This window comes from Calypte anna, chromosome 4A (genome assembly GCF_003957555.1).
Source record: "Calypte anna isolate BGI_N300 chromosome 4A, bCalAnn1_v1.p, whole genome shotgun sequence".
Classification (NCBI taxonomy): Eukaryota; Metazoa; Chordata; class Aves; order Apodiformes; family Trochilidae; genus Calypte; species Calypte anna.
The window spans coordinates 8,334,637-8,349,355 of NC_044248.1; the positions used below are offsets into that span (position 1 = coordinate 8,334,637).

General features: G+C 37.6%; 1 protein-coding gene across 4 annotated transcripts in view; it reads right to left on the reverse strand.

The window, feature by feature from the left end:
* KCNIP4 (potassium voltage-gated channel interacting protein 4) overlaps positions 1-14,719 on the reverse strand; it is a 380,377-nt gene that overhangs the window by 172,118 nt on the left and 193,540 nt on the right. For 2 of the 4 annotated variants that reach the window (XM_030450064.1, XM_030450066.1), the window contains exon 1: positions 10,527-10,626. The exons of the other annotated variants lie outside the window; for them this stretch is intronic. In XM_030450064.1, the coding sequence (XP_030305924.1) occupies positions 10,527-10,626 (100 nt within the window). Of the gene's footprint in view, positions 1-10,526; positions 10,627-14,719 lie in introns of those variants that run through there. 4 annotated transcript variants of the gene reach the window in all.

A 14,719-nucleotide genomic window follows, 5' to 3' on the forward strand; every position in this document is an offset into this window, starting at 1 on the left:
CATTCATCCTTCTTATCCAACCGTAAAATTTGCCAGAACTCCGAGCTTTGCAGGAACGAAGAAGGGGGAAAGAGCTCTAACTTGGCTTCAAATTCCAAATGGTTCTCAAGCATGGCATTTCCATTGCCACACTTGTGTAAGAGCAAGACATTATCTGAAAAACAAGTCTTAGATATCTTAAACTCAAATTTAAAAAATCAACATCAATGTTTTCTAAAATTAACATAATAAGCATAATAAAGTAATTTTTGTTCAAATACATTAAAAATTCAGAAAACTCAGACTATGTAAAATTCCTTTTATCAGCACCTGGAAATTGCTAATGGAGCAAAGCAAAGCTCCAATGCATCTCCTCTCTCTGGGACCTTGTTAGATGTTTAGTGCCAAACATTTTTCTGAGTACAGGTACTTCTGCTGTCTTGCAAATTTTCAGGCTTCACAGGAGGCAACTCAGATGGCATGTAGATTTATTTTTAGTATTTAACAAGTATATCCTGAGGCTCAATAAAATTTGACTTTGTGTCAAAAAAAGTTCTTTCTAATGAAAAAACAGTCAAGGACTTTACTCAGATGATAGATGACTTCCAAGTGGGCAGACTACACTCTCCTATTATGGCATAATATGGTCTTATCCTCCAAGAGAACTTGAAGCATGAGCAATACACACTATCTGCACAAATTTGGGTTTTCCAGAAATATCAGGTTCCCCGTCCATGCATTACATGATAAATCTCTGCCTGCTTTTAAAGTGCAAGTGATAAACATGGGATGCCACCATCAGAGTAACTCATGCAGCCTGTGACTTGTTCCTGGAGTTCCTGAAAGCTCCTGAGACACAGAAAAGAGGTGGCTTTAGATGATTTTAGATGACTTTTTTCCTACCAGAAGCAATTGTCTTTCCTGGTAACCCACAGCCACCCCACCACTTGGTAGAGGCAGTTAGAAAAAAAGAAAAAAAAAGCTTATCAAATGTGAGCTGCTGCTACCATAGATCTACTTGTAGATGGATTGTTTGCTGCATTAGAAATGCTCAGCTGGGCATGTGGTTCCATAAATTTGGAAGTGGTTTGTCATAAAAGGTGAAACCAAGTAAGATTTACTTGAAGAAAAGGCCAAGAGAAGATGAGTCATGTCTGATACAGTAAAACCTTCCTGAGACAGGGGGAGACTCTGGAGTACAAGACTGATAAACCTGGAACATTTGATGAGTGTTATGCATTATTAGGCAGCAAAGATATCTCCTTTAATGTCCTAAGCAATTCACTTGTCCAGTAATGTATTCTCTTTTTTTTTTTGGTCTCATATATACAGGTTTATTTTGCTGGAGTCCTCACTATTATAATTTGCTGTTACTAATAAATTTAATCTTATACTGCATCTATGCAAAAGTACACAACACATCAATAACTTTGATATGATTCCTGGGAAAGAAATACCTGATTAAGAAATGGGTCTGCACTTGATTTAATCTCTTTCTTTCATTAACTGATGTTATCAACAGTGAGAATATAACTGCTCTTTGGATGATCCAAGCTTTACCTTTCAGAAGAAGAATAGTTTTGGAACTATTGATTAAAAAATAATAAGAAAAAAACAATTGCCTGGAGAAGCATATATATTAACTTTTCTGTAGGTTATCTGTAAATAACAGTAATGGCTATCAGAAATAAAGTTTGTACAACCACAATCAGAAATTACTCTTAGATATACCACTAGGGAAAATGAAGAAATAAAAAACTGAGATACTGTGTCAGATTAAATCATCTGCCTCATTAGATTTAGGCAGCAGTAAGTCTGGATGGACTGAATTTTCCACCAAGTGCTGAACAATTCATCAATAGCTACCAGAGAAATAGGTCAGATAACTAAAGGGAGAACTCTTCCAGTTTAAAAAAAAACCAGCTAAAACACACAACCTTCTTTATAATCTTAAACAGATATACAATAATTTATCAACATATATGAGGAAATTAGGTAGAGAATTCAGAATGGGGCCACAAAGCAATGAGAAGCTACAAAATAGAATACAAAATAATAAGGCTGTCCTGTACACTTTCAATGATGCTGCTCAATAATTTACCATTGAAATAAGAATGCCTGGCACTAAAATGATTTAGCAAATCCAATTGATTCGATCTGGTAAATGAAAAAAAAAACCTGGGAAAATTTAACATATCTTACTCCACAGAAGAACATGAGAAGAAAACAATTAGAAATAAAATGCTTTATGTGTTTTCCACATGGGTCTACTTGAGTTGGATCATGGTCTTAACACAGAGTGCATTAGATAATGAGAGAACAGCCACAGCAACTACAAGTGTTTGAGTCAATCATCATGCAAAGCTCAAAACCCCAACACTGCAAGTGCCCACCAAAACCTAGGAAGGGTTATAGGGGAAGGGAACAGAATACAATGATTTATGTATTCTGTGATATCAGGGAGACACCAGCTTCAAACCACATAAAATAAAGTTCCTACCATTTGTAGTTACTATTCTCCAATAAATGAGACATTGAGCTAAACATTATACAAGTTGGATGTTAAATATCCTTAAACTAGACAGACGAGGTCAAAACTTGACTGTAAATTAAGATAAGTCTGTAAGGACCAAAGCTGAACATCTCCTTGCATTGTATGTGAGCAAAATGAATGCAGCCTGAATTCAAAGTGTCTGTATCTACATATATATAAATATATATATATACATATATATATATATGTATAAACACATATCCTTGACTTTTTGAACCTGAGGAATACTTTGAGTGAAGATGACTGACAGGAAAATCAGACAGAAAACTGCAATAAAACAAGGAATTCTCTAGGAAGATGCACTAGATGGCCAAAATGTAATCCTGCAACAAGGAGAAAAGCTTTCATTTTAAGCTCATTTTCCTTCCTTGGTATAGTGGCTACATAAGTTACAAATGGGAGAGTAAGATTCAACACATGGAAAATAGAGAAGTAACAATCTGAATGAATAATGATGTATAGAAGCCTTATATAAGGCAAAAACCGATTATTGAAAGCCCTAAAGCTCTAGGAATAAACTTGCAGTGTTTATGTTTGGGTTCACATTACCAAGGATGTCACCACGGACCTGTACATGACCTTCCACATTTTGAGACCTAAACCCAGTGACTGATACTGAGCTAATAACCAGAACACATACACTGCCTGTTTAAAAAGGAGGGCAAACTGGGAATGATGAAGAGAAACAAACCAATGAATCATCAGGTGAACATAAGGGGAAAAAAAACTAGAATATGACAGGTTTTTTAAAAAAGTGATTTTTTATCAATTGATTGCTCCTTCTTCCCTTGCCATCCTCAGAACATGTAAAGGCTTTAGAGTCATCACACCTAAAGCCCATGACTCTCATATTTTATCACCAAAGCAAATGGATAGACCCCAAACTGGAAAAAGAAAAAAAAATTAATTAAAAAATCACTTGTGCTCCTTTCAGCAAACAGATTTCATGGTTTAGTTAAAACACATGAAGGGGTTCATCATGAAAGCCAAAGAATGACATTTGTTGCCTTGTGGTATGCAGAAATTTAAACCACATGATCTGACAACTTTTTATTTCATGTATCAACTGGTGATATTTCCTAATCTCTGGCTTAATTTTCCTGATATAGAATCACGGTTTGGGCTAGAGGGGACCTTTAAAGGTCATCTACTACCTGAAAGGAGGGTGTAGCCAGGTGGGGGTTGGTCTCTTTTGCCAAACGACTTTCAACAAGACAAGAGGGCATGGTCTTAAGTTGTGCCAGGGGAAGTTTAGGTTGGATATTAGAAAGAATTTCTTTACGGAGAGAGTGATCCGGCATTGGAATGGGCTGCCCACTGAAGTGGTGGATCCTCCGTCCCTGGAGATATTTAAAAAGAGACTGGATGTGGCACTCAGTGCCATGGTCTAGCAACCGCAACGGTGGTTCAAGGGTTGGACTTGATCTCTGAGGTCCCTTCCAACCCAGCCAATTCTATGATTCCATGATACTCCAAAGCCCCTGCAGTCAGTGACCTCTTGAACTACACTGAGTTGCCTGGAGCCCCTGTATATTTGCATATATCAGGAGATAATTCCATACTGTTGTAAAGTATTTTGTATTCTATCAGAAATAGAAGTGCAGAAAGTGTTATTAGCACTATTATATGCTTAAACACAATGGGTGCATCTTATTTTACTACTCAGATTACTTACTTCTGCCTAAAAAGTTCTGGATGCCATTTTCCCCCTAATCACTGACAAAATTGTGTTCTTAGAAAATGTTTACTCTCTTACTCAGTAGACCACAAAACTAATTAGCTCCAAATATCTTGCTTTTAAAAATACAAAACAACGATTTAACTTCTATTGGGTTCTGATGATAAAAAAGACATAGATCTATTTTTTTAAAGTAATTTAGCCTTAAGTAATGAAAAGTAATAAATGCTCTCAAAACCAAAATTATGCAAAAACGAATTGTGCATATTTTAATTTGTACCACCCACATTTACTGACAGCTAAGTTAGTGTAATAGTGAAAGAAAAGAGTTCATAAATGTAAGAAGAAGGCATTTATAGATTTTTCATTAAAAGATAATTCAGCCTTCTGGAGAATGTATAAAAGTAAAGGCATTTACAGTGATAGGAAAACACCACATAGGGTACAATTTTTGTTAACTTGTGGTGGCTCTTTGAATAAGAAAATGATGCCTTCATGCTGTCAAAGAGAATAAATTAAACACACACTTTGAAAATAAAAATTCTAAACTGAGTAGCCAGTAGGAAGGAGAGGAAGTAAATATCAGAATTTGTCTCTTCCTGGGAGATAAACCAGACCAGAACATCTTTCTCACACCTAGATTACTGTCATAAAATTCTCTAGGTTATCACCTGAAATTACAAAAAAGCAAAACTGAGCAATAAGCTTCTAGTAGTCTTCTACTTAATAGTAAAGGACACAATTTCCTGTTATACAAAGTCCTATTCTGTATGAGAAAACTAATAACCAAACTGCAACAGGAATGAGTCCCGTGTCCTCATCCACCCACAGAAGAAACCTGAGAGTCCTCTGATGAACTCTCTGCTTAGCTGGGTCTAATATTTTTGCTCCTTTGTCAAAAATAGTTTGGAAAAGGTATTGTACTGGTAACTCAAGAGTGTTGTGCTCATTATCCATCTACTTCTTTGACATCTCCATTTGCAGTTACAGTACTTACCTGCTTTCTATCTCTGTGGATGTAAAGCATTAGACAAGCATTTTAGTGGTGGGAGTGAAAATGAGTCTTGAGAAAAGAAGCGGAGACTGACCCGGGGACACTTTTCAGTAACAAAGGCCCAGCCTTAAGAGGATGATTTGGAAATGTCAGACTGCTTAAAGCTGGCAACTAAGGACTGAAAGCACTGAGCACAAATTTCCTTGGTTAGCAAGCTTATTTTCTTCCTTTTGGGTTGTTTTGGTTTTGGCTTTTTTGGGTTGGTTGGTTGTGGGTTTTGGGTTGGTCTTTTTTGTTTGGTTGGGTTTGGGGTTTTTTTTTTTGGTTGTTGTTTGGTTTTAAAACTTTATCCATAACTTGAGACTTACATCATGAAAAAAAAAAAAACAGAAGGGGAAGAGCTTTCCTCTTATTCATTCTGCCTTGTAGTGTCCTTCTGATCAATCATGTAGTATGGACACTGGGCAGATGCTCCTGTGAGTATAACTTCAAATCAACTACAATACATACTGCTGCCTACAAATGCCTTCCTGGTGCTGTTTGAGCAGAAATATTTAATCAAGAAAAACTACATAAAGATTTCCATCAACTGCTCACTCATCTGCATCTGAGTTGTTGTTTCAACAGATGTTTTAATTCAATTTATCTTGTTATAGATGAAGACTTAATTGAACAAATTACTTCTAAGGAATGTCTGAAATTGCTAATTCTAAAATTTCTATCATCTCTTTTTCTTTTGCACGGTGTCAGCTCTGGCTAATCATTTCCTATATTGGTCCATGATTGCTTTTATACTTCATAATTCTGTGCATAACTCTCTTCGACATCAAGGAAAAGAAAAATGGCAGAAAAGCCTCTGTGTTTATTACAGGCCATTTCTCAAGCAAAGTACTAGTCAGTATGAATCCTCTGAAATTAATATACCCCTATTTCTACAACACAGCCAAGAGGGACATCACTGTGGAAATGTTGCCATTCCCAGCAGATGACAGCCTGGGTGACAAAACAGCTTCAGTGGATGCTAACTTCAGAGAAACCACAAGTAACTCTAGACTTTTTTCCAGTTACCTCCAGTCCTAGTCAAAATGGTTGTGAATATCACAAGCAACTCCCTCTGTGTCCAAGGTTTTGCTCTGTTCAACGAGAAGTTGTCAATGGGATCATTACAACGGGATTAGAAATTACTTTGACATTTTAGAGGAATCAAATGTTTCAGTAATTTCATTCAATTATTACAGTTTTAGCTGTAAAGCTCTGCTCTTGCTACTCTTAGGGCTCCTAAGCAAGGACATAAAACAGACACCAATAAAACATGGAACATTTCACAGTGTGTATATAACTATTCCCATGCCAATTTTTTCCCTGTTACATGTACTAATTTCTCTGAGAGCATTTCCTAACAAAAGTGAGTATTCTTATTTTTGATCATTTATATGCTTTACCTTATCCCTAGTGGTGTAGGTTTCAGTGTGTACGTGGATGAGGAGTTTATTTTGCTGTTTACTTTCTTATTTAATTATGTAGCTTTTGAAAATCAATCCAAGTCCCCCAAGAAACATTAGTACAAAAGCATTTTAATTTGGGAAAGGGCTGATCTCATGATGCTTCAACCATTCTGCCTCTAGCAATTTTCTCATAATAACTGACACAGAAGAAAAATACCTATGTACAAAACTTCTTTCATCTTTATAAAATTAATATAATCCTTTTATATGGAGTTCACAATATTTTCAGAAAAATACTAAAAGTATATTGAAATCATATGAACTGATATCTTGAACATGGCATAATCTTAGGATGCTAACATACTGTCTGTTTGACATGCTCAGTTATTATACCTCATTTTAATTGTGAATGACTTTTGGAAAAACCTGCTATACAAGACCTATGGTTAATTTTAAATTTTTATCTAGGTGTGAACTAACTTTCCTTATTAAATATCAATACACTCTTCCTAAACATAATAAATACTGCTTTAGAAAATGATTAAAGTTTATGAAGAAGGACATAGCCTAATCTGTGCAGAGTTAAATATTTAACCTAGAGACAAAATCTGTGCTATCCTCAACCCATGAGAGTGAATAAATCTGTTCTGCTACTTATCACTTTAGGAGCTGTCATACAATATTAAAGACATCTCTTTGCAAATATTTTTATAACAACAGTAAGACCACTCAGCACTTAAAGGCAGCAAGGCAAAACCACAGAAAGCATACTGCTACCTGTGTGAGTGCAATACATCATAAAATAATATTTAACATAGAGATAAGTCTCTACAGCCCACAAGCCACAAAAAGTCCATAAATCTGCTCTGCTACTTATCGCCTTAAGAGCTGTCATACAATATTAAAAACATCTATTTGAAAATACTTCTCCTACAACAACAAATTCACTCAGCAGTTCCAGGCAACTGGACAAAACCAGGGAAAGGGAACTGTTATCTAAGTTAGTGCAGCACCTCAGAAAAGAAGCACAAGCAAGCACATACAATTTTTATTCTGGAAATATGTTATTATTTTCATAATTGCATACTGTTGGTATATACATAATTTGTACTGAATAGTCTGAAGAAAGCAGATGATAGTTCCTATGACACTGAAAAGAGGAAAAGATTTTGCTACTGATTTACAAAAATTGCCACTGATTCTTCTAAATTAATATAGAAGTGGCTCACAAAGTTCAGGAAAATTATAAACCAGTGTAGGAAGGAAGATAAGTTGACTTCAAGCTTTTGTTACCATGATAGGGGCTACTTCTGAAACCCAGACTACCAAAGCTGCAGTTTGATTTAGAGAGTTCAGATTTAGCATTGGGTGCAGCCTGTTAACAGATTATTACTGAATCTATGGTACTGACAGAGGTAGGATGTGCTTTATAAGCCATAAACTGTTCATTTGGATGAAACATCAATAAAGCTTTCACTGAGATATACTAACCCTTGAGGGGAAAAAGAAAAGAGGGGATATATCATATCCAAAACCAGATGACTGCAAATGTCCTTAAAACAAACAGCATTTTCAGAACACTGTGACCAGATTCCTCACTGATTTCAGAACATTGTGACCAGATTCCTCACTGATTTCAGAACACTGTGACCAGATTCCTCACTGATTTCTGGAAAAGTATATGGATACTCAAAATATGCTTGTAAAACTCATTTTTTCTTACCATTCTAATTAAAAACATCTCCAATATTTGCACAATTATATAATGCATACATTTTTTTTTTCATTCATGGGTGGAAATGAATAGCCTTGATCCTTGAAATCACAACACTGTTTTTAACTCCCTAGCAAAAGTGCCTAAATATTCTTTTTTTCTTCTGTAATCAACTCAGGTCTTTAAGTCTCAAGTTCAAGAAATGAGGAATAAACCTTCCCTGTTTCTCAACTCCAAGAAAACAAATTCAGAAGTCTGTGCATGTAGCTGAGCCCCATTTTCATACATCATTGTTCATATGTTACTTGACCCCCATGTACCATGCCTGTTATCTCGTTCACAGCAGTGGAACACAACAGAGCAATGGGTCATATTTGTCTTCCTGTGGTTCCATCTAGCTGACAGGCTGGAAACCTGTCCTGCACTAGGTAAGAAAAAACTTTGGGGCTTTTTTTTTTTTTGGGGGGGGGGCTTTGGGGCTTTTTTTTTTTTTTTTTTTTTTTTTTTGGACAGTGAGGCAGGCAAAACAGGCAGCTGCAGGAGAAACTTACTTCTTACTGAAATCTTACAACCACTTGCAGGCAGCTTCCCTGTATTTCTAGTTATCTTTCTATTAGCAGCTTCCACAGCCATAAAAACAAGCACAGACAACAATCAAGAGCTGAATTTTGCCAGGGAACTTGACCAGATGTGACAACCAAACTAAAAAGTAAATAACACTTTTGCTTTGTTTTGTTGTTTTTTTTTTTATTGATCTCTTCTGCCTCTAATCCTGGAGATAACTCATTTCATAACACTTCTCAAGTCGATTGACATATCTATTTAGAGTTGAACTCAAAACAAAAGAAAAGCAGAAAGTGATACATTTGCAGGGAATCTCTCTGTTATCATTTTAACTCAATATAACACACTCTAATTGAAACCTAAATTCCTTACAAAACCACATTTTTGTGAGTCCCTGCAGGGTTTTCAGATCCTGTAATCAATAGCAAGCCCACAGAAGACAGAGCCCAGGCAGAGAAACAGTTGAGTGAACTTCCTTATTTAAAATCACTTCAAGACTCTATTTCTTGAAAGGGTTACATAGAGAGGATTACTTTAGACCTTTCCATAGGAGCAAATTTCTCTTACATTCTCACTTGTTAACACACAAAACCACAATCTCTCAGTCAACAAAGTTCCCCTTTTCACAGGCGTAAGTATATACACTGAACTCAAGTGCTAGTTGCCAGGAAGCTTTAGGAATACAATATTTCTCCAGTATTTGAAAATCATACCATTTCAGTCTGAAAGCTAATAAAGCCCTGGGATGCAATGAATATCATTACACTATCAACCACGATGAAATCAGTGGGGTTTTAAGACTAACTCCTCCTATGGTAAGAATAACAATGCTTTTAGAAATAAGGCACAAATAACCAACATTCCACTAGCTTTTACAAACAAAAATCACATTTAAAACAAAATAAGCTTCTTATTTTTCATTTTTACTGCTCTATACACAAAACAGTGTTGCTAAAGAGAAAGGTGATCTAAGATAAACAAAGCATCAGGCAACAGAACTTGCACTTGACTGCCCTAAGTGAATGCTACAGTTGTTTATTTTGAACCTCAGTATTGTAGTTTTTCTTCCCCAAGCACATTTTAAAAAGCAAACAGCAAATTAAATATTCAACAGGTTTTTAAATACCGTAAAAACTATATCTTGGTATTGTAACAATCCCAGTACAGACCATGTTGACGTGAACAGATTACAAAACAATTTTGATAGATTACGAGACAATATTTTAGGCAATATAACCGCATTTTGTATGTTAACATCCTGAAATCTGCTTGGCCCCCCATCACTTTAAATTTGCAGGTTTAAAAGTAGGAATAAAACATTCAGCTTTTAAGGCATTTATCTCTGTTTACCATCCAAGTCTAGACTTGCAGCATTCAGGATGTATTCTGTGTATTTTTCCCTGTGAAAGCAAATCACCACAACTTTAACATCCACACCACCCAACCAGATGTGCCTGTCGCCCTCCAGGAGACACAGGTTGTGTCTCACATCCGTGTTACAGGTGCCCCTCGCATTGCCGCAAGAGAGTAAAACGAAAAAAAAAACAAAACAAACCCAAAAGACAAGCCACTGAAAAAGAAAACAAACACTCCCTTACCTTCTAAACCTTTTTCAATCAGCCCAAACTGTTCCAACACTTTAACAAAAAGCACAATCACGATCAAAACTGCTATCATCTCAAGTCCTTCCAAGTTCATGATGAGTTAGGTCATGGTCTGACCACCGCCACTGTGAAAAGTGCTCCTCTGCCTGGCTGTCTTTGCAAAGCCATCAAACTAGGTGCAGAAGGCTCCTGCGAGGGAAGGGGGCGAGCGGGAGGGGAGCGGCAGGGAATCCATCCCGGCTGCCCGGGCGGAGGCCGGCGGGGGCAGGCGCATCACCCCCGGCCCGCCGGGAGCCTCTCCGGGTCCCTCAGGGCCAGGCGGGGGGGTGAAGGGCCTGGGACGTCCCGGGAGGTCAGCGGGGAGATGGCACCGGGGAAAACGCCGCGCAGGGAGTGCCGGATGCACATCTGGGAGACAACCGGAGCGGCGGACGGGACCAGAACCGGGATCGGAGCCGGGCCGGGCCGGGTGGTGGGCAAGCAGCGACTGTGCGGGGAGGCGGTTGCCCGGGCAACGCGGGGGCCGGGACACGGCTCGGGCGGCGGGGGCCAGCGGAGGCCTTGGCAGTCAGGGAGAGGAAGGGAAGGGGCTGGGAGAGTGGTAGGGGGAGGATTCTGGTGTGAAATCGCTGCCGTGGGATTGCAGGTGTATTCACAGCCAGCCGGAGCGAGGGGCACCCCCTGACCTGGCCGAGTTGGGCCAGAGATCAGGATTTGGCCGGGGTGTGACTTAACTCTCAGTTACTTTCTCTGGGTAAAAAAAAAAAAGCTGCTTCAGTGCTGTGAGAGAAGAGACTTTTGCATGTGGCAAGGAATACATCGATCCTATACATAGCAGTGTGTTGAGAGTCTTTTTTTTTTTCTTTGCAATTCAAAAAAACCCAATAAACATGCTGTCTTAAATTCTCTGAGGCTTATTAAGTACACGAGCTTCTTTGGAAAGCAAAAATTGGGAAAAGAAAAGCAGACGGAGAAGGAAAAAACAAGCTCATTGTTTTTGACAGTTTCTCACTTCACCGATATTTGCTAAACAAAATATTTTTCACGGAAAACACTGAAATACATAAATACTAACCACAGGGCTGAACTGGTACTCACACCAGTGGCAGCCACTGGCCTATCCAGCAGCCTTCAGCACTGACACTGTCACTGACACAACTCTGTTCATGGCTAAGGATTTGCTCTTTAAATCCCTTAATAATTCATCTAAGAAGGAATTTACATTAGAAAAACTGCACCTCTATCGCAGCAGAAAATGAGCAAGGGAACAATTGGAACAGATCTAATCCTGTCTGGTAGAGTACTGCCCCCCACGTGGTTGGAATGAATTACTGCCAAGGGCTGGGTTGTCTTTCCTTTCTTGGATAATATTGAAAAAAAAATAAATCCTTGTGTCATGTGGGAAGTGGCAGCAACATCTAAGTCCCTCAGGTATAGTTGCATTATGATGAGTGTTATCATTACTGAAAACAGTGGAATGAAGTGGGAGTAAAGGGACTAACAGATACAATATAGGTACCTTTTCTTTTCGACAGTGGATAGATAAATCACACAATGTAATGCTCACATGTGACTATTCTGTGGGTTTTTTCTTGAGACTGGACTCCCTGAAGCTGCTTGGACTTTTCCTATCAGTAAACCTAAGGTTTAACATTCCATTCTAAATACTGTATTCGTTTCACTTCTGCTTTTCCTTGGGTATCTTTGCCTTTATTTCCTGCAGGCTGCCTCCTTACATTCTTTCTCTCAATTGACCTTTGTTCCAAACAAGGCTAAATATCTTTCCCTCAAGGCCATCTTGTCAATGGCTTTAAGGATACTCCTTCAATGTGGGACTAAAATGGGCTAATTTACTATCAGCAGCAACCTAAAATCTGCAATCCATGCATATTTACCCAAAAGGTTGATACAAGTTGTGTTTAGGTACATGCAACATTGCCACCACAACTGACAGTCATCTTCATTAATAGCTTTTAATGAAAGCTATAAATATTGGCCTACTGAAAAGGCCAAGTTTATTTTAAAATGAAACCACTGATTTAGAAGACCCTATATTTACTATTTTTGCAATGGCCATACGTCCTCAGAGTCAAGAGCAGAAAACTGAAAAGCAGAGCTTGTGAGTTCTGCAAAGAAGGGAGCTGCCACTGCCCCACAAACCCCACCACTTGTGGTGAGCATTCAAATATGCAGATGGAGATCCACTGCCTGGGATCTGCCTCCTCAGCTACAAGCAAAATAAACAGGCTTTCCCAGTGGTGTAATTGTACTGGAGCTATGGCTAATTCTGACACCTCTTCCAAGGCACAGCAGAAAAATACAGAAGAAAAGAAGAAATTAGTTTTGGGTGACAAAGCTCAATAATAATAATCTCCAGGGAAGGCTATGGAATTGCAAGAAAGCTGTGACTGAACTCAGGTTGCTCAAGCTCTGTGAAACAGCCACAAGAATTTCCTTTTTTTAATCTTTTTTTTTGATGTACATACAGCTAAGATAACATGCAGTTAAACATACCTTCCCTCTTTAGGTCATTGCTTTTTAGCAAAACTTTATAAAACTTTTTAAAAAATATTTCTCTTACAGGAATGCAAAACAGCACAAAGCTCTGTCTGATCTTCACATTCCTACCTCCTTAAAAATGGAGTTGAAGCTATTGACAGGCAAGGTTACAAACTGCATATCATAACTATATCTCCCCAAGACCTTTCCACCAGTACCACATACTTCTTCAAGTACCAAGTACCTCCAGAGAACTGGTCTGTTGGTTTCTTCTTTGCCTTACATTAAAAAAAAAAGAAAGAAAGTGGTCTTCATTTACCCATGCAGTTCTATCAAAATATGACATGAAGAATGTAGCTAGCATACTTGCAAATACTGAAATGCTATTTTCTGTCTCATCTTACTACTCATGCCTTAATATATTGTGGAATTAAACTCAGAAAAGGTCTACAAGTAGGAATGCAGGAAACGGCAATGGAAAGAAAGAAAGAAAAATTACAATGTCATACAGGTGTTCTGTACACAACAGCACATAGCTGTGTTTTTCCTAAGTATAATTGCAGATAAAAGGTTTCACCCTAGAAAGTACTGTAGATGCTGTCTCTTTTCATAAAAGCATGCTGCAGGTTCTTGGCTTTTATCATGAGAGTAAATATATTAAACTGATGTCACTGGTTGTTTTAAGCAAGGGACATATCTAAACTGTCACTTGTCATCCTCTGACAGGTCTCTCAATAGAATGACTATATTTACATTACTGTCACTAAGATCCTTAATACCATTAATCATACTGCTATTGCTTAATGCTATATATCATGAAATCTTAATGTTAAAAAGACCAAATCAATTCAGGTTGAAAAGTTATGAGTAAGTCTACAGATGGAGACTCAGCAATGGTTATATTTCTTCCTTATGCTTCATTTTCTTATGGGCTCACATTCATCTGGATTCATTAAGCTCTCACGTTTTCACCATGGCTTCCATGGGGATGGTTACTATCCTCTGATTTTCCTCACCTCCTACAGAAACAGTTTATGAGAGCCTGGACTGCCTATGTCAAAAGCAGTTGGATTTGTTTAAAAACTTCAGGTTTGTGACCTGAGCCAACCTTGATGACTTTGCATGCAGCAAACGAGGATGCAGGCATGCACTGCTGCACTAACAGACCCTGGGGAAGCTGAAAATGCAATTGCATCAGTGGGAGCCTCTTGTCATGTATAAAGTCTGAGAACAGAACCTGTAATAGAAACAACAATTTCTTGATTTTGACTGAGAATAACCTAAATAATATTTTTAAGCATGCATATAAGGCTAAAAATCATGCTGTAAAGCTAAGGCAATCTAATCACTGCTTTAGAAGTGATGCCCCTGTAACTTACTACAGAGATAAATAATATTTTTCTCCTATTTTACTAAGAACAGCTTTGAGTAAATATCCCAACATCCAATAAAATAACTAAAATATTTATTTTGTGTATTTATATAAAATACATTTATATTTTTTAATCTTAATAGTAGTAAAAAACCCTTTCTAAAGGAGAAAATGGGCCAGAAAATCTTGATTTCTTGTATGTGCAAATATTTTATTATCTCAGCAGCTAATTGTTAATATACATTTTAGTCTCTATTTTTGTCTTAAATTTATTATTGGCATAGAACATTAAGAGAAAGAAACTTCAACATAAATG